We start from the raw sequence: 19,232 nt of genomic DNA, 5'->3' as shown, positions 1-19,232 counted from the left end.
ACACACACACAGTGTGAAGTATATTTTCTGATGCAGATGTTTTAGGTATATTTATCTGCCACCTACAACAGGTGACTCTTCAAGGTGTGTATGATGTCAGAAAATGATGTTTCTTTGTGTTCTGACTCAACCAGTAAACAGGAGCATTAATAATTCACAGCAGGTATGTTTGTACAGGAAGCTACTAGGACTTGATGATTTTGGCGAGTATGTTTTGCCCCATAAGGGCAGTTTCAGAGACCGCTCTGTGGCTCTGTGGCTGTTTTTGGTGTGCAAGGACATTGCTGTTCTGTTTTAACATGACACGTTCAAAGAGAAATCACCATTTAAAACCTGACTTTAAAGCAAGTGGTAGTTTTGACAGTGGTAACATCTGTAACTATTCACGAGAGAGGACATTGGAAGGCAGATTGTGCTGTGTTAAAGGCTAAAACAAAGGAAAGCTAATGCTAGGCCTGGCACATTAACTGTGACTGTTAAGGTTCTGAGGTGTTTACCCCTCACACTTGTGAATCACAGGTTTTGGCGGTTTATGCTCCTTTCATTCGTGGTGGATCTGTGTCGCTGGTGGGAAGTGATGTGGAAGTCCCAATAAAAATCCTGAGGGATACTGGGGCCTACAGTTCCTACATTGCTGACTGTGTTGTCTTTCTCAAGGGACACTTTTACCGGTGACTCTGTTCATAGCCGGGGGATGGGATTAAGCGTTTTCCCAGTACCTTTGCACAAGATGGTTCTGAACTGTGAACTGGTTCAGGGTGAGGCAGCTGTGGGTGTACGGCCTGCGTTGACTATTGAAGGCATGCACCTTATTTTAGGAAATGGCTTGGACCGACACTCCCTCACCTGTAGTCACACTTTGTCCATCTGATTTTGTGTCCAAGAAGAATTACAATGCACTAGTTGCAGGACGCTGTGCGTAGAGAAGCTGACCTGACAGTAACAGTACTGATGTGGTTTTGGAGGTCCAATCTTTGTCCGAGCTTCCTTTGTCACTGTCGCACAGTGAGGTGGTACAAGAGCAATGTAACAACTTCTGAACCACGTTGAAGTTAATATTCAGAAAATGGGTTCCTGTGAGTGAGGATGGGGTAAAAAAGGATGTTTTCCAGATAGGGGTCCCAACTAAGGTTTCTTCACTCGTCTTGATAGTGGCACATGACACGTGTGGACATTTTGGTTTCTGGAAAACGTTCCTCAACATCTTGAAGCATTTCTTTTGGCTGCGGATCAAAAGGGACGTGTCCGCATACATTAAACCTGCCATGTTTGCCATCTCAGAGGAAAGGTGAATCAGACTGTCAAGCCTGCGCCACCGCAGCCTATCCCGGGTGTGAGTGAACCGTTTACACATCTCGTTGTGGACTGTGTGGGCCCGTTGCCATGTGCCAAGTCTAGTTGTAAATACCTGCTTACTGTGATGTGTCAGAGCACTAGGTATCCGGCTGCGTAAACGTTGAGGTCGATTACTACCGTAGTTGTGGTTAAGGCATTGACAGTTATCTCAAAATTTGGCATTCCCAAAGTGATCCAGAGTGACCAGGGGTCAAATTTTTTATCCCATATGTTTGGACAAGTGTTGAAATTTCAAGCTTTTGATACAGTCAGATTGCTGTTCTGCTCGTCTCCTGCTCTTGCTGCTCTTTGTTTTCATCTTTATGCTGCAGGTAGATCTCAGCCAGGTGGGAGCAGGTGCTGTCTTGCTGCAGAATGATGACCAGTCAGTTTCTTCTCAAAGAAAGTTGAATAATTACCAGCGTAATCACTCTGTTAATGAGAAAGAGGCTTTGTCGCTCATTGTGGCTTTACAATGTTTGAGCGAGACTGTCTGGAGCTGCTTCGGTTAGTAGCTAGTTCAATGATTGGTTGCAAATAAACATACAGTGATATAGGCATACACTGTAGCACGTTAACTGAGTTACACATCTGCTCAGTGACTAAGTTGAACACAAGGTGAGTTAATGCTGATTACAGCATACGATATTAAACACTGCCACATTGGCAATCACTATCTAAGCAACGTGAAGCATGACATCAGGTATTTACATGATAGCTTACATTGTCACAGACGAACACTGTTGTACCAAAGGATTGATAAAGATTGCAGAGCGGACCAGCTGAGTGAGGGGAATGAGCTATTTACACACAATAAAGTGTGTAGCTGGATGAGTGTTGTGCATGTGCAGAAGGTGTCAGAGGCAGTAGAGGAGTGCTGTTCTGTGACACTGATCATCCTCCAGCAGGGAATATTATACAGCTCCCTGAAGGACAAAGGTTGGAACCAGGGTACATTTCAGATTCAGAGAACTTGGCTCACATTGGATCCAGTTATTAGGCTGATTGAGGATGAAGCTCACAGTCAGTCAGCTGTGTGCTGATGAAGATGACTGTGCTGATGAAGATCTGTGGTTTGAAATGAGACAGTGTGTGATATATATGTTGCACAGGCTACAGAAACATGAATGAAATGACTGCAGCAGTGACACAGAGAGGAATTCAGAGACACATCACTGTTCTACCTGGTACTTCTCCTCATAATTTGTCTTTAATCTCATTCTGTGACAAAGAAAGAATCGTATTGTGAATCGTTAGTTGAGTTTATTGTTACATCCCTAATGCAGAGGTTAAGAGCTGATGAACACATTACAGGAGAAACCTTTGACTACAAACAGGTGATAGAAAATGAAAAGTTTGGAGAATGACTCAATTAACTGATGAATACTTTGAATAACAGCTCAGTTTCTATGTATGCTGATGTCATTGCCCTCCCAGGAGAAAAGAGTGGTTCAACATATATGAACAACACATATTTCATTTAAAAGGGGCCTGATAAGATCATAAGAGCGTTCTTATATAACAATTATAAACAGGGTGGGCTGAAACTGGTGAACCTTAAAGCAGTTAATACATTATTCTGAATCCACAGTTATTGATGTCTGTTCATCTGCTGAACTCTGTCCTTACCTCCAGTTAACTGCCTTTCAATTTACTCTACTATATTTAAGTATATTTATCAGGTTTTTGGAAGATGTCAAAGTTTCAATACCGATATCATCAACCAGATTATAATTATTAAATCAAGTGGAAATCTATAGATATATCTATATTTTCTATGTATTTACTCAATAAATGATTAATAAATGTGCCTCTATGTATTCAACAGTGTGACTGATGTTGAGGCTAGTAGACTGCGGTCAATCCAGCCGTGAGTCCGATCCCTGTGGTCAAATCAGCCGCACTTAAATTCAGAGTGTACAAGTATTCTCAGCATTATGGTAAATGTGGAGAAACGCTGTATTTACTTCCGGTTTTCAAAATAAAGGTATTTAGAACAGTAAGCTATAAATAAAATATGTTACATTAAAGTGTTGTGTGCCCCTGATGAATAAAAAAACACTTTATATCAAGTATCTTTACTGCACCAGTGTGGAGAAATGCCAAAATAAAAGTCTCATATTTATGCCTCCAGAGATTGCATATTTGACCATATTTGGGGTACTGTTAAAAACATATTGCTCAGTGTTTCCTGGCTACTGATGGTATATTTGACTTTTACACATATGAGACTACAAACATACTTAATATCAAGCATTTCTACTGTACCAATTTGGAGAAATTCAACAATAAAAGTCCTATATTTATACTTCCAGATTCCATATTTCTTATATTTTTGAGCAACTGTAAAAACATATTGCTCAATATTCGAAGCATTTTCATTATACTTCAATAATGCTGCAGTAATCATGACAAAATTTCACACAAATGTTTAATAACATCTTGATATTATAAACACTAAACACAAAATCCTACACAACTCTAATTTGTTTTCTTTTCACACAAAATGCAATGCCAGTCCACATTCTTCTTATTTTACAGCTCTGCTGTGTCCATTTGTAGGTAAAAAGGAAAAATAATTAGTTTTAACTTCAAAACACCATTGTACCTACTGTCTCTTCATCACATATTATTTTTTATATTATTCAGTGTGACAGCTGTTGCAGGTGGTTCCACATACAGTTGACCGCAGTCTACTAGCCTACTGTTTCTTCTCCACAGCACGGTCCTGTAAATGACAACATCCGGTCTCAGAATATGAAACAACAGGCCTTTTTTCTGTTTCTGTTTTCTAGTGATTTTATTTTTTGTTATATGAAATAGAAAATGAAAATCGAATCATTTTTTTAATTTCGCTCATCCCTTTCTTACCATGAAAAAGAAAAACGCCTTGTAGTTCAATTTTAATCTTTGTATTTTAAAACGAAAATCAAATAACCACTCGTTTTCTGTTTTTAATCCCCGTTACTGAAAGGAAAATCCAATGACGCTCTGAACAGATTATTAAACACTGAATGATTTCAAGCAGGAACATTGTCTTCTAAACTCACATCTTTTATTCTTTATTCAGATTGTGGAGCTGCAGTTTGTCAGAGATCAGCTGTTCTTCTCTGGTCTCAGCTCTGAAGTCCAACCCCTCCCATCTGAGAGAGCTGGAGCTGAGATACAACAACCTGAAGGATTCAGGAGTGAAGCTGCTGTGTGGTTTTCTGGAGAGTCCACACTGTAGACTGGAGACTCTGAGGTCAGACACCATGTTTTCTTTCTGTGCTGAGATGAATGTGATGTTAAGTTGTGCTGACAGTAAAGTGCAGACAGGTTGATATTAAACTGATCCACACTGAGTATCTGAATGCTAAAGGCTAAATAAGAAGAAAAGAAATAACAACAAAGAATAAATAATCTTTATTTCAACTGTCAGACAATAACAAATGTATTCAGTGTTTTATGAAGCTGCGTAGCATTAGCTCTCTGTATCGTAGCGTAGCATTAGCTCTCTGACTCGTAGCGTAGCATTAGCTCTCTGTATCGTAGCGTAACATTAGCTCTCTGACTCGTAGCGTAACGTTAGCTCTCTGACTCGTAGCGTAACGTTAGCTCTCTGACTCGTAGCGTAACGTTAGCTCTCTGACTCGTAGCGTAGCATTAGCTCTCTGTATCGTAGCGTAACGTTAGCTCTCTGACTCGTAGCGTAGCATTAGCTCTCTGTATCGTAGCGTAACGTTAGCTCTCTGACTTATAGCGTAGCATTAGCTCTGTATCGTAGCGTAACGTTAGCTCTCTGACTGGTAGCGTAACGTTAGCTCTCTGACTGGTAGCGTAGCATTAGCTCTCTGACTCGTAGCGTAACGTTAGCTCTCTGTCTCGTAGCGTAACGTTAGCTCTCTTACTCGTAGCGTAACGTTAGCTCTCTGACTCGTAGCGTAGCATTAGCTCTCTGACTCGTAGCGTAACGTTAGCTCTCTGTATCGTAGCGTAACGTTAGCTCTCTGACTCGTAGCGTAACGTTAGCTCTCTGACTTGTAGCGTAGCATTAGCTCTCTGACTCGTAGCGTAACGTTAGCTCTCTGACTTGTAGCATAGCATTAGCTCTCTGACTCGTAGCGTAACGCTAGCTCTCTGACTCGTAGCGTAGCGTTAGCTCTCTGACTTGTAGCGTAGCGTTAGCTCTCTGTATCGTAGCGCAACCTGACTTGTAGCGTAGCGTTAGCTCTCTGTATCGTAGCGTAACGCTAGCTCTTTGACTCGTAGCGTAACGTTAGCTCTCTGACTCGTAGCGTAACGCTAGCTCTCTGACTCGTAGCGTAACGTTAGCTCTCTGACTCGTAGCGTAACGTTAGCTCTCTGACTCGTAGCGTAACGCTAGCTCTCTGTATCGTAGCGTTACGTTAGCTCTCTGACTCGTAGCGTAACGCTAGCTCTCTGTATCGTAACGTAGCATTAGCTCTCTGACTCGTAGCGTAACGCTAGCTCTCTGACTCGTAGCGTAACGTTAGCTCTCTGACTCGTAGCGTAACGTTAGCTCTCTGACTCGTAGCGTAACGCTAGCTCTCTGTATCGTAGCGTTACGTTAGCTCTCTGACTCGTAGCGTAACGTTAGCTCTCTGACTCGTAGCGTAGCATTAGCTCTCTGTATCGTAGCGTAGCATTAGCTCTCTGACTCGTAGCGAACTGAACACATCTGATTGGATTATAAATGATTTTATCTTCATCATTTATTCTTTAAACTTGTACATTGTAAACCTTCTTCAGCTCTGAACAGATTATTAAACACTGAATGATTTCAAGCAGGAACATTGTCTTCTAAACTCACATCTTTTATTCTTTATTCAGATTGAGGTACTGCAGTTTGTCAGAGATCAACTGTTCTTCTCTGGTCTCAGCTCTGAAGTCCAACCCCTCCCATCTGAGAGAGCTGGACCTGAGTTACAACAACAACCTGCAGGATTCAGGAGTGAAGCTGCTGTGTGGTTTTCTGGAGAGTCCACACTGTAGACTGGAGACTCTGAGGTCAGACACCATGTTTTCTTTCTGTGCTGAGATGAATGTGATGTTAAGTTGTGCTGACAGTAAAGTGCAGACAGGTTGATATTAAACTGATCCACACTGAGTATCTGAATGCTAAAGGCTAAATAAGAAGAAAAGAAATAACAACAAAGAATAAATAATCTTTATTTCAACTGTCAGACAATAACAAATATATTCAGTGTTTTATGAAGCTGCGTAGCATTAGCTCTCTGTATCGTAGCGTAGCATTAGCTCTCTGTATCGTAGCGTAGCATTAGCTCTCTGACTCGTAGCGTAACGTTAGCTCTCTGACTCGTAGCGTAACGCTAGCTCTCTGACTTGTAGCGTAACGTTAGCTCTCTGACTTGTAGCATAGCATTAGCTCTCTGACTCGTAGCGTAACGCTAGCTCTCTGACTCGTAGCGTAGCGTTAGCTCTCTGACTTGTAGCGTAGCGTTAGCTCTCTGTATCGTAGCGCAACCTGACTTGTAGCGTAGCGTTAGCTCTCTGTATCGTAGCGTAACGTTAGCTCTCTGTATCGTAGCGTAACGTTAGCTCTCTGTATCGTAGCGTAGCGTTAGCTCTGTGACTCGTAGCGTAACGTTAGCTCTCTGTATCGTAGCGTAACGTTAGCTCTCTGTATCGTAGCGTAGCATTAGCTCTCTGTATCGTAGCGTAGCATTAGCTCTCTGACTTGTAGCGAACTGAACACATCTGATTGGATTATAAATGATTTTATCTTCATCATTTATTCTTTAAACTTGTACATTGTAAACCTTCTTCAGCTCTGAACAGATTATTAAACACTGAATGATTTCAAGCAGGAACATTGTCTTCTAAACTCACATCTTTTATTCTTTATTCAGATTGAGGAGCTGCAGTTTGTCAGAGATCAACTGTTCTTCTCTGGTCTCAGCTCTGAAGTCCAACCCCTCCCATCTGAGAGAGCTGGACCTGAGTCACAACAACCTGCAGGATTCAGGAGTGAAGCTGCTGTGTGGTTTTCTGGAGAGTCCACACTGTAGACTGGAGACTCTGAGGTCAGACACCATGTTTTCTTTCTGTGCTGAGATGAATGTGATGTTAAGTTGTGCTGACAGTAAAGTGCAGACAGGTTGATATTAAACTGATCCACACTGAGTATCTGAATGCTAAAGGCTAAATAAGAAGAAAAGAAATAACAACAAAGAATAAATAATCTTTATTTCAACTGTCAGACAATAACAAATGTATTCAGTGTTTTATGAAGCTGCGTAACGTTAGCTCTCTGTATCGTAGCGTAGCATTAGCTCTCTGTATCGTAGCGTAGCATTAGCTCTCTGTATCGTAGCGTAGCATTAGCTCTCTGTATCGTAGCGTAGCGTTAGCTCTCTGTATCGTAGCGTAGCATTAGCTCTCTGTATCGTAGCGTAGCATTAGCTCTCTGTATCGTAGCGTTACGTTAGCTCTCTGACTCGTAGCGTAGCATTAGCTCTCTGTATCGTAGCGCAACCTGACTCGTAGCGTAGCGTTAGCTCTCTGACTCGTAGCGTAACGTTAGCTCTCTGTGTATCATAGCGCAACCTGACTCGTAGCGTAGCGTTAGCTCTCTGACTCGTAGCGTAGCGTTAGCTCTCTGACTCGTAGCGTAACGCTAGCTCTCTGACTCGTAGCGTAACGCTAGCTCCCTGACTCGTAGCGTAACGCTAGCTCTCTGACTCGTAGCGTAACGTTAGCTCTCTGACTCGTAGCGTAACGTTAGCTCTCTGACTCGTAGCGTAACGTTAGCTCTCTGACTCGTAGCGTAGCGTTAGCTCTCTGACTCGTAGCGTAACGTTAGCTCTCTGACTCGTAGCGTAACGTTAGCTCTCTGACTTATAGCGTAGCATTAGCTCTCTGACTCTTAGCGTAACGTTAGCTCTCTGTATCGTTGCGTTACGTTAGCTCTCTGTATCGTAGCGTAGCATTAGCTCTCTGACTCGTAGCGAACTGAACACATCTGATTGGATTATAAATGATTTTATCTTCATCATTTATTCTTTAAACTTGTTCATTGTAAACCTTCTTCAGCTCTGAACAGATTATTAAACACTGAATGATTTCAAGCAGGAACATTGTCTTCTAAACTCACATCTTTTATTCTTTATCCAGATTGAGGAACTGCAGGTTGTCAGAGATCAGCTGTTCTTCTCTGGTCTCAGCTCTGAAGTCCAACCCCTCCCATCTGAGAGAGCTGGACCTGACTAACAACAACAACCTGAAGGATTCAGGAGTGAAGCTGCTGTCTGATCTTGTGGAGAGTCCACACTGTAGACTGCAGACTCTGAGGTCAGTAGAGGGTCTGAGTCAGTCCATGCTGGTTCCAGCAGTCTTGGACTAAACACAGATCCAGTATTTGCTGCTTTCCTCAGTGAAGCTGTGAGAGGAGAATGGGGACAGGCTTCAGGATTGGACAGACAGACAGAGAGAGAACAGTCAGCCAATCAGAGAGCCAGAAGCTTGTTGTGATCATGTGTTTGAGTTGATGTGAAGACGACTGTTGTTGTTGTGTTCATGTGTTCAGGAAATAAAGCTGGATTCCAGCTGACAGCATTACAAGATGTATAGAGACAGTGGTCCTCATTCATCCAGTCTGATCTCACACTGTTTGTTCTCTCATTTCTACACTAAACAACTGATCAGTTGGTCTTTGTCACAGCTCTGAGATCAGTCTGACTGAAGCCTGCAAACAAGCATCATTACATTTAGTGACCATGTGGTCTTTGTACAGACCAGGACCTCTGCTGGAGTCCAGTACCCACAGCTGATGTGTTGCTGTTCAGTCTTTGTATGAACATGTAGGACCTTTAACATCAGATATATATCTGTCCATTTGTCTCTTGTTTGTCCAAATAGTTTGAATATTTACACATTTGTCCTGTAAGAGTTCAGATGAAACATTCAAATGTGACTGAGACTGTGGTTTTTATCAGCTTTGAACCCTAACAGCAGTAAATGCATCATTCCAGTGGGCAGTGAATGTCTCTCTGTTTCTGCAGTAATGATGCGTTCAGGGACTCTCAGCACTTTATTTCCACTGTGTACTTCAGTGAAATCTGCAGAGTCAGCAGACTTGATGTCCAAAGTGTGTGCAGGTCTGTGAGCTTCAGCTCAGTGTGTTCACTCCAATACGTTAACATGAGAGCTGAAAGGAAGCAGGCTACGCTACACAGCCGCTCCACTGCTGGTCTGAACTGGACTGAAGTCCCTGCTGCTCTTTATACTGGATGTGCTGATGGAGGGAGTCTCTGTAAACACTGATTTATCTCTGCTGTCCTCTGTCTCCTTCTCTCCTCAGATGGAAGTGATCTCAGTCAGACAGTGAGCGGTGAGGAAGGAGGTTGTGTTGGAGGATCCGCTGTGTCCTGATGATCCAGAGAGGTTGAAGCAGCAGCATCAGCTCTGACTGGGCCATGTTACTGGGAGGTAGAGTGGAGAGGAGAGCTTCATCCAGCAGTGACTGACAGAGGAATCACAACCAGTGGAGACGACTCTCAGTGCTGCAGTCTGAACTGCTCTGAGATCAGCTCCCTGTGTGTTCCTCTGGATCATGTGACAGAGTATCATCAGTGTATCTGGAGCTGCTGCTGCTGCTGCTCTGTCCGTCTACAGTCTCTGCAGACACACTGAGACTGCTCCACCTGGACCTGGACCTGGACCTGGACCTGGAGTTCATTCAGATCTACAGAACCCAAAGTGACTCTGAAGATTAGTTGTGTTTATGACAACATAACAGTAAATGTATTTTATTCTCAGTGAAATCATATTATCATTACAGTTCTGTATAATCACAGAGGAACAGAACAATAAGTAAAACAGATCAATTAAAGAATATATTATATAAAATATACAGAAATAAATGACCAAATTATAATTATTCTTGTATTTTTTTGTCTTTATATTTCCATATTTATCTTCTCATTCTTTTACAGATTCATTGTTTTTAAGGCTCTCCACATTCAGACTTCTATTGTCAGACATGTAGAATAATATCCATCGGTTGTTTTCATCAGTGTATGATCACCTGAACATTAGAATCATTGTGTGTTTGTTAGAAAGAGACGTTGTTATCTACAGAGGGAGCGAGTCCTCTGCTGGTGGAGTCCGCCATGTTTCTACAGTAGCCCAGAACGGACAAATTAAACACTGACTGATGACTTATGAGAGTTTCACTGCCACCATAGTTTCTCCTATGGTTGGACGGCTGAGCTGTATTCAGTTGGTTGCAATCTATCTCCCCCTGGTGGCTGACTGCAGTATAGACTCTCTCTCTCTCTCTCTCTCTCTCTCTCTCTCCCCCCCTGGTGGCTGACTGCAGTATAGATCTCTCTCTCTCTCTCTCTCTCTCTCTCTCTCTCTCCCCCCTGGTGGCTGACTGCAGTATAGACTCTCTCTCTCTCTCTCTCTCTCTCTCCCCCTGGTGGCTGACTGCAGTATAGACTCTCTCTCTCTCTCTCTCTCTCTCTCTCTCTCTCTCTCTCTCTCTCCCCCCTGGTGGCTGACTGCAGTATAGACTCTCTCTCTCTCTCTCTCTCTCCCCCTGGTGGCTGACTGCAGTATAGACTCTCTCGCTCTCTCTCTCTCTCTCTCTCTCTCTCCCCCTTGTGGCTGACTGCAGTACAGACTCTCTCTCTCTCGCTCTCTCTCTCTGTCTGTCTCTCTCTCTCTCTCCCCCTGGTGGCCGACTGCAGTACAGACCTCTCTCTCTCTCTCTCTCTCTCTCTCTCTCTCTCTCCCTGGTGGCTGACTGCAGTACAGACTCTCTCTCTCTCTCTCTCTCTCTCTCTCTCTCTCTCTCTCTCTCTCTCCCCCTGGTGGCTGACTGCAGTATAGACTCTCTCTCTCTCTCTCTCTCTCTCCCCCCTGGTGGCTGACTGCAGTACAGACTCTCGCTCTCTCTCTCTCTCTCTCTCTCCCTGGTGGCTGACTGTAGTACAGACTCTGATCTGTGGCTCTCTCTCTCTTTGCTCCACCTTTCCTCTTGGGCTGTCGATCTCGCTCCATTTTCCAAGCATGTAGAACTACAGGTGTGTTTGTGTGTGTGTGTGTGTGTGTGTGTGTGTGTGTGTGTGTGTGTGTGTGTGTGTGTGTTTGTCTGCAGTGCTGTGACAGAGAGCCTCAGAAAAGGGGGGGGGGGGTGTTTGAGCCCAACGTTGCTGCTCAGTGTGTGTGAAGTTCTGTAGTCTGAAGACTTTAGGTTGAGTAGACGTAGTCATGAAATGTGAGGCACCAAAACGTCACATTGATCTGATGTTTAACTGAACACATGACTGAATCCAGTTAAAAGAAATAGTATTCAGATCCTTTACTACAGTAAGAGTACTAATACCACTCTGTGAAAATACTCTATTACAACTAACATGTAGTTCAAGTATTGGAGTGTTGTACTCATACTGACTCATACGTTAATGTAAAAGCAGGATTTTACTGTTGGACTCATTTTCAACTATTTTGTATCAGACTGCAACTAATGATTATTTTCATTATGGATCCATCGGCTGATCACTTTCTCCATTAATCCATTGATTGATCGCTTTGTACAAACTGTGAAGTGAGAAATGCTGTCACATTGACCCAGAGTCCAAAGTGCCACCTTCACAATGCTTTAGTCCCAATCTCCAAATGATCACAAATACATTCACATTATTACAGTCTGAGGAAAAGCAGCAAATCTTCTGTTTGAGAATCCGGAACCATGAAATGTTTTTACAGTTTAATTTACAATAAAAATCATATTTGATCAACTCCATCAATGATCTGCGTCTGGCAAACGAGCTGAATGAGTTCTACTGCTGCTTCGATAGACAAAGGAGCAGTCCTGACACCATCCCCCGTGACACCCCTCACCAGCCCCACTTAACCAGTCCCTCCCCCCCCAGCCCAACAGGAGCTGGGGCCACTTCACAGCTTCACACCTCTGTGAATCCCTCCTCCTCCACCACAGTGACGAGACTCTGCCTCCAACAGAGGGACGTCAACAGACTCTTCAAGAGGCAGAACCCCCGCAAAGCAGCCGGACCAGATTCTGTCTCTCCATCCACCCTGAAGCACTGTGCTGACCAGCTGTCTCCGGTGTTCACTGACATCTTCAACACCTCTTTGGAGATATGTCATGTGCCAGCCTGCTTCAAAGCATCCACCATCATCCCTGTCCCCAAGAAAGCAAGGACCACAGGACTAAATGACTACAGACCTGTTGCCCTCACCTCTGTGGTCATGAAGTCTTTTGAGCGCCTTGTGCTTTCCCACCTGAAAGCCATAACGGACCCACTCCTGGACCCCCTGCAGTTCGCCTACAGAGCCAACAGGTCTGTAGACGATGCAGTAAACAAGGCCCTGCACTTCACCCTCCAGCATCTGGACTCCCCAGGAACCTACGCCAGGATCCTGTTTGTGGTCTTCAGCTCTGCGTTCAACACCATCATCCCTGCTCTGCTACAGGACAAGCTCTCCCAGCTCACTCTGCCTGACTCCACCTGCAGGTGGATCACAGACTTCCTGTCTGACAGGAAACAGCAGATGAAGCTGGGGAAAAATGTCTCTGACTCCCAGACCATCAGCACCGGATCCCCTCAGGGCTGCGTTCTTTCTCCTCTGCTCTTCTCCCTGTATACTTACAGCTGCACCTCCAGTCACCAGTCCGTCAGGCTCCTGAAGTTCGCGGATGACACCTCCCTCATTGGGCTCATCTCTGGTGGAGATGAGTCTGCCTACAGATGGGAGATTGACCATCTAGTGACCTGGTGCAGCCAGAACAACCTGGAGCTAAACGCTCTAAAAACAGTGTGGTTGTAGACTTTAGGAAGAACCCAGCCCCACCCGCCCCCATCATCCTGTGTGACTCCCCAGTTGACTCTGTGGAGTCCTTCCGCTTTCTGGGTACCATTATCACCCAGGACCTCAACTCTAAGAAAGCCCAGCAGAGGATGTACTTCCTGCGGCAGCTGAAGAAGTTCAACCTGCCAAAGACGATGATGGTGCACTTCTACACCGCCATCATCGAGTCCATCCTCACCTCATCCATCACCATCTGGTACGCTGCGGCCACTGCCAAGGACAAGGGCAGACTGCAGCGTATCATTCGATCAGCTGAGAAGGTGATTGGCTGCAATCTGCCATCCCTCCAGGACCTGTACGCCTCTAGGACCAGGAAGCGTGCAGGTAAGATTGTGGCTGACCCCTCCCACCCCGGTCACAACCTCTTTGAGATACTTCCCTCTGGCAGGAGGCTGCGGTCCATCAGGACTAAAACGTCTCGCCATAAAAACAGTTTCTTCCCTTCGGCAGCTGGCCTCCTTAACAAGGCCTGGATTACCCACTGTCATTGACTCTTATACCCACCCTGTATATACAGTATGCATTACATTAATGCACCCACTTCTTCTGCACAGCTTTCTCTTTCTCCTCTTATTATTATTTTTCTGTGTGATTTGAATAATTGTATATTTGTATTTGTATATGTATATGTTTATATGCACCAACTGCACCAGGTCACATTCCTCGTAGGCATAAAAACCTACTTGGCAATAAACAAATTCTGATTCTGATTCTGATTCTGATTCTCTCCATATGTTTGTGTGTAAAGATCTTTATCTGTAAATGTAGTGCAGTATAAACTACAGTATTCCCCTCTGAGATGTAGTAGACTCTTTCAAAGTAAAAGTACCTCATATGTAGAAATAGAATATCCTCCACTTCACCTCCTGCACATACATTATGTTTTACAGTGAAGTCCGCTGTGGAATCAGGAAGAGCCTTTAACTGTGTGTGAGACTGAGGGGTGTGTCCTCTTCGGTCTCCATGGAGACGGGATCAAACACGGAAGTTGTCGGTCCAGTCTGCTGCAGGTAAACAACACAAACTCACTGATCTCACCTGTTTACTGACCTGTTTATTGATTCAGCCTCCTCCTCTTCCTCCTCCTCCTCCTCTTCCTCCTCCTCCTCTTCCTCCTCCTCCTCCTCCACCTCCTCCTCCTCTTTTCCTCCTCCTCTTCTTCCTCCTCCTCCTCTTCCTTCTCCTCCTCTTCCTCTTCCTCCTTCCCGCTGCTTCTGAATGTGAAACCCTTCCTCGCAGCGAACAACGAGCTGATCAACGGACCATCCGGTGGTTAAGCAGCCGGTTAACGGTTTGTGTGTGACCTTCCTCTGCTTTCTGTTTAACGAACGACGTTTCCATTATCGGACAGACAGAAACAGAAACCTTTAGGATCCGGTCATCTCTTCATTTCTCTACATAAACTTAGTATAGACCTTCAGTAAACTATTTTTAATGTGTATAATTACTCATATAACTTTACTATTACATATATTTTTCAATACACTGTAATATATGGATTATTGACACTATATATATTTATATTGCTGGAAAGTATTTAAGTTCATTTACTCAATTAGCTACTGTATTTAAGTAAAAATTCAAAATAAATTATTAGGGACCTCGCAAGCCCCCTCGGGGGGCCCCCTTTTTTTTATAAATTTTTTCTTCTTCTTCTTACCTATTATTTTTTAGCCCCCATTGACTGCATTTTGGCCCCCTGAACATATACGAAAAGTCAATTTTATTTGGCAAAGTGATCAGGCCTGGTGAAAATGGGGATATTACATGCGTCGCTTTCGGGTCTGCCACTAGGTGGCGCTACTATCATAAAAATGCGTTTAGGCTAATAACTTCTGCATAGTTTGTCGCACATTCAAAAACTTTACATCCACGTGTTCGGTGAATGGAGCTGAATCTCCCTATATAGCCCCCCCACATACCCCCTTCCGCCTAGAATTTTTTTTCTAGAGCGCAAAATGTCCTTGAACTACTTTTAAGTGTTCCTCCTACACGCTTTGTCCGATTCGCACGAAATTTTTCACCTACTACCTGGGGACCGCCCTGGCAAAAAGGCTAATTTGAACTTTTTGAAATTTAAAAAAATAAGCACGCTATAAAATTCCAACTTCCTGTAGATTTTTCATCAAAAAAGGAAGTGGACCATTTCTCCACATTGGTATGTCCGATTGACACCAAACTTGGGTCCATAGTTCCACATGTCTTCCTTAAGCATCGTGCACAATTTCAGGCCATTGCCACTAGGTGGCGCTCTTTAAAATGAAGAAGTTTATATCTCTACAACGGTATATGTGATTAAGATGAAACTTGGTAGGCTGCTTGCCCCTGGCTCCCTGAGGCTCCCTTAAAAAGGAAAAACAAAAAACGCCACTGGGTGGCGCTCTTTTGGCAGCGTAAATCACTGTGCGAATACCGTAATAGTTATTAATATGAAATTTACAGGGCACGTGTAGAGTAGTGCCTGAAGCTCACATACCAAAAATCGTGTTTGTCATGTGTGTAGCGCCGCCTACAGGTTAAAAAAACAGAAGCCCTGGCGCCACGTTTCACCGATATGTACGAAACTCGGTAGGCCCGTTTAGAATGCCGGGACGTACAAAAAAGCCTCTTGGACCCATACCCCACACCCCACAGGAAGTCGGCCATTTTGATTTTCAGTTTCACTTTTGGCGAACTTTTCGCGTTTTATTTGAACAAACTCCTCCTAGGGTATTTATCGGATCTGCTTCAAAATTTGTGAGTACAGTCAAAAAATGGTGCTGATTAAAAGTTGTGCTATTTGTGCATGTACGTTGAAGGGCGTGTCCGTGGCGTGGCATCAAAGTCAGCCATTTAGATTTTTTGGGTCATTTTCTGTGATTTTTCGCGTTGTATTTGAACGAACTCCTCCTAGGGAATTTATCGGATCTACTTCAAATTTAATCAGCACAATCTAAAGACATTCATGATTAAAAGTTGTGCTATTTACGACATTCCGTCAAACGGCGTACCCGTGGCGTTGCGTTGAATTTCGACCATTCACCATAAACAGATAGTACTCAACTTCAGTGTACATGATCCAATCTCAATGAAATTTAAGGTGTGTTACAACAGTCCCGCCCTGAACTTGTCTACATGACAATATTAAGACATAGTGATAGCGCCACCTTCTGGCAACAGGTGGTAAGCGCTGCATGGCGATTTTGTGCTGCGTTACGTGAAATGACCGTGCCAGTGACGACTTGTCAAATTCAGCGGATTCGCCATGAAATGCCACTCATAACTTCAGTGTGCAATGTCCAATCTCCAGTGAACTTCATATATTCTGTAACAGTGCCGCCCTGAACACGTCCTCATAACTTCAGCGTACGTGGTCCAATCTCAATGACACTTCACGTGTGTTACAACAGTCCCGCCCTGAACTTGTCTACATGACAATATTAAGACATAGTGATAGCGCCACCTTCCGGCAACAGGTGGTAAGCGCTGCGTGGCGATTTTGAGCTGATTTACGTGACATTTTCATGTTGTGGCGACCCCGAGTTGCATGGGTGCGAGGTCCCGCCCAACGCTGCTTGCAGCCTTAATTGGGACCTGGGGTGCGAGGTCCCTATTGCTCAATGCTGCGTTGCAGCTTTCCCTATTATTATTATTATTTTTAGCACCTTTTGATTGCATTTTTGCCCCCTGAATATATACGAAAAGTCAATTTTATTTGGCAAAGTTTTCAGGCCTGCTGAAAATGTTGAGTTTCTATGTGTCTTTTTCGGGTCGGCCACTAGGTGGCGCTACTATTGAGGAAAGTATTTTGACTTTTTGTTACTTAATAACTTTTGCATATTTTATCGCACATTCAAAAAACTTATATCCACGCGTTCGGTGAATGGAGCTGAATCTCTCCATATAGGCCCCGCCCACTTCCGCCTATAATTTTTTTTCGTTACAGTGCGAAATGTCGTTAAACTACTTTTTCGTGTTCCTCTTACACGCTTTGTCCGATTCGCATGAAATATTTCACCTAGCACCTGGGGACCGCCCTGGCAAAAAAGCAATTTGAACATTTTTGAAATTTTAAACAATAAGCACGCTATAAAATTAGCACTTCCTGTGGAATTTTCCATCAAAAAAGGAAGTGGACCATTTCTCCACATTGGTATGTCCGATTGACACCAAACTTGGGTGCATAGTTCCAGGTGTCTTCTTTAAGCATCGTGCACAATTTCAGGCCATCAGCACTAGGTGGCGCTCTTTAAAATGAAGACGTTTATATCTCTACAACGGTATATGTGATTAAGATGAAACTTGGTATGATGCTTCCCCATGGCTCCCTGAGGCTCCCTTAAAAGGACAATAAAAATACGCCACTAGGTGGCGCTCTTTTGGCATGAAAAATCACTGTACGGATACCGTAATAGTTATGAATATGAAATTCACAGGGTACGTGTAGAGTAGTGCCTGAAGCTCACATATCCAAAAATCGTGTTTGTCCTGTGTGTAGCGCCCCCTACAGGATAAATAAACAGCAGCCCCGGCGCCACGTTTCACCGATATGTACGAAACTTGGTAGGCCCGTTTAGAATGCTCGGGACGTACAAAAAAGCCTCTTGGACCCATACCCCAAACCCCACAGGAAGTCGGCCATTTTGATTTAAAGTTTCACTTTCGGTGAACTTTTCGCGTTGTATTTGAACAAACTCCTCCTAGGGAATTTATCGGATATGCTTCAAAATTTGTGAGTACACTCAAAAAATGGTCCTGATTAAAAGTTGTGCTATTTGTGCATGTACGTTGAAGGGCGTGTCCGTGGCGGCCCTCAAAGTCGGCCATATTAGAGATTCCTTGGGCATTTTCGGTGATTTTTCGCCTTGTATTTGAACGAACTCCTCCTAGGCAATTTATCGGATCTGCTTCAAAATTGGTCAGTACAGTCAAAAAAATGGTCCTAATTAAACGTTGTGCTATTTGTGCATGCACATTAAAGGGCGTGTCCGTGGCGTGCCCTCAAAGTTGGCCATTAGTGAATTCAGTGCGCATTTTCGGTGATTTTTTCGCCTTGTATTTGAACGAACTCCTCCTAGGGAATTTATCGGATCTGCTTCAGAATTGGTAAGTACAGTCACAAAATTGTGCTGATTAAAAGTTGTGCAATTTGAGACTGTACGTTGAACGGCTTGTCTGTAGCTTGAGGTCAAAGTTGGCCACTTTGAATTCTTTCGTCATACAAACTGATAGAAAAGTTGAGCTGTGACTGTACATTAAACCGCCTGCCAGTGATGACTTGTCCATTTCAGCAGATTCACCATAAAATAGTGCTCATAACTTCAGTGTGCAATGTCCAATCCCCAAAAAACTACATAATTTTTAAAAAAATTTTCCCTTAAAACCCCCCCAAAACTTAACCCTACAGGGTCCACCCCTTAAAAAAAAAAAAATTTTTTTCTTAAAAAAAAAAAAATTTTTAAAAAAAACCCTCCATAAAAATTAATTAAAAAAAAAAAAAAAAAATAAAAAAAAAACCTCCCCCCACCCAAAAAAAAACGCCCCCCCCCTTTTTTTTTTTTTTTTTTTTAATTTAATTTTTTTTTTTTTCCCCCCTCCTCCCGGGGACACCCCACCCCCCCCCCCCCCCCCCCCCGGGGGGGGGGGGGGGGGGGGCCCCCAACCCCCCCCTCAACTTAATTATTATTATTATTACTATAATGGACTGATAATCAATCAGCAGGGATATAATTATCAAAATAATACTTAATACATTTCCTTTTATTGGACGATAATTAATCTGCCTTGATAAATACATTACATCCTGAGTATTTGTAGTTGACTATTTTCATTTAATGCAGCTTTATACTTCTACTTCACTACATCTAGAAAGAGAGAGAGAGAGAGAGAGAGAGAGAGAGTATTGCACTTTTGCTTCTGTATAAAATACAACTTTTTTTTAAAGATTGAAGCAGTAGTTCTCAGCCATCTTGACTGGATTTATTTAAAAGAGACATAAACACATTAATAAACAAAAAACAGACAATAAAACCACAAAAATAGTTACAAATACAGGG

The 19,232-nt window shown here is 43.3% G+C and overlaps 2 protein-coding genes across 52 annotated transcripts in view; both read left to right on the top strand.

Moving 5' to 3' along the window:
• The window catches only part of LOC127362925 (NACHT, LRR and PYD domains-containing protein 12-like), a 42,115-nt gene extending 31,881 nt beyond the window's left edge, over positions 1 to 10,234 (top strand). For 31 of the 50 annotated variants that reach the window (XM_051399282.1, XM_051399272.1, XM_051399265.1 and 28 more), the window contains 5 exons: positions 4,406 to 4,579; positions 6,169 to 6,345; positions 7,209 to 7,382; positions 8,473 to 8,649; positions 9,659 to 10,234. In XM_051399282.1, the coding sequence (XP_051255242.1) occupies positions 4,406 to 4,579; positions 6,169 to 6,345; positions 7,209 to 7,382; positions 8,473 to 8,649; positions 9,659 to 9,668 (712 nt within the window). In that variant the 3' untranslated portion in view covers positions 9,669 to 10,234. The remainder of the gene's footprint in view (positions 1 to 4,405; positions 4,580 to 6,168; positions 6,346 to 7,208; positions 7,383 to 8,472; positions 8,650 to 9,658) is intronic. The other 19 variants (XM_051399285.1, XM_051399280.1, XM_051399276.1 and 16 more) reach the window with 12 other exon arrangements.
• A 3,774-nt stretch (positions 10,235 to 14,008) lies between these two features.
• The window catches only part of nek11 (NIMA-related kinase 11), a 55,272-nt gene continuing 50,048 nt past the window's right edge, over positions 14,009 to 19,232 (top strand). The window contains exons 1-2 of one of the 2 annotated variants that reach the window (XM_051399347.1): positions 14,009 to 14,207; positions 14,437 to 14,488. The gene's annotated coding sequence lies outside the window, so the exon portion shown is untranslated. The remainder of the gene's footprint in view (positions 14,208 to 14,436; positions 14,489 to 19,232) is intronic. The other variant, XM_051399348.1, reaches the window with a different exon arrangement.

Source organism: Dicentrarchus labrax, unplaced genomic scaffold, assembly GCF_905237075.1.
Source record: "Dicentrarchus labrax unplaced genomic scaffold, dlabrax2021, whole genome shotgun sequence".
NCBI lineage: Eukaryota > Metazoa > Chordata > Actinopteri > Moronidae > Dicentrarchus > Dicentrarchus labrax.
This window is presented reverse-complemented; position numbering and strand designations above follow the sequence as displayed.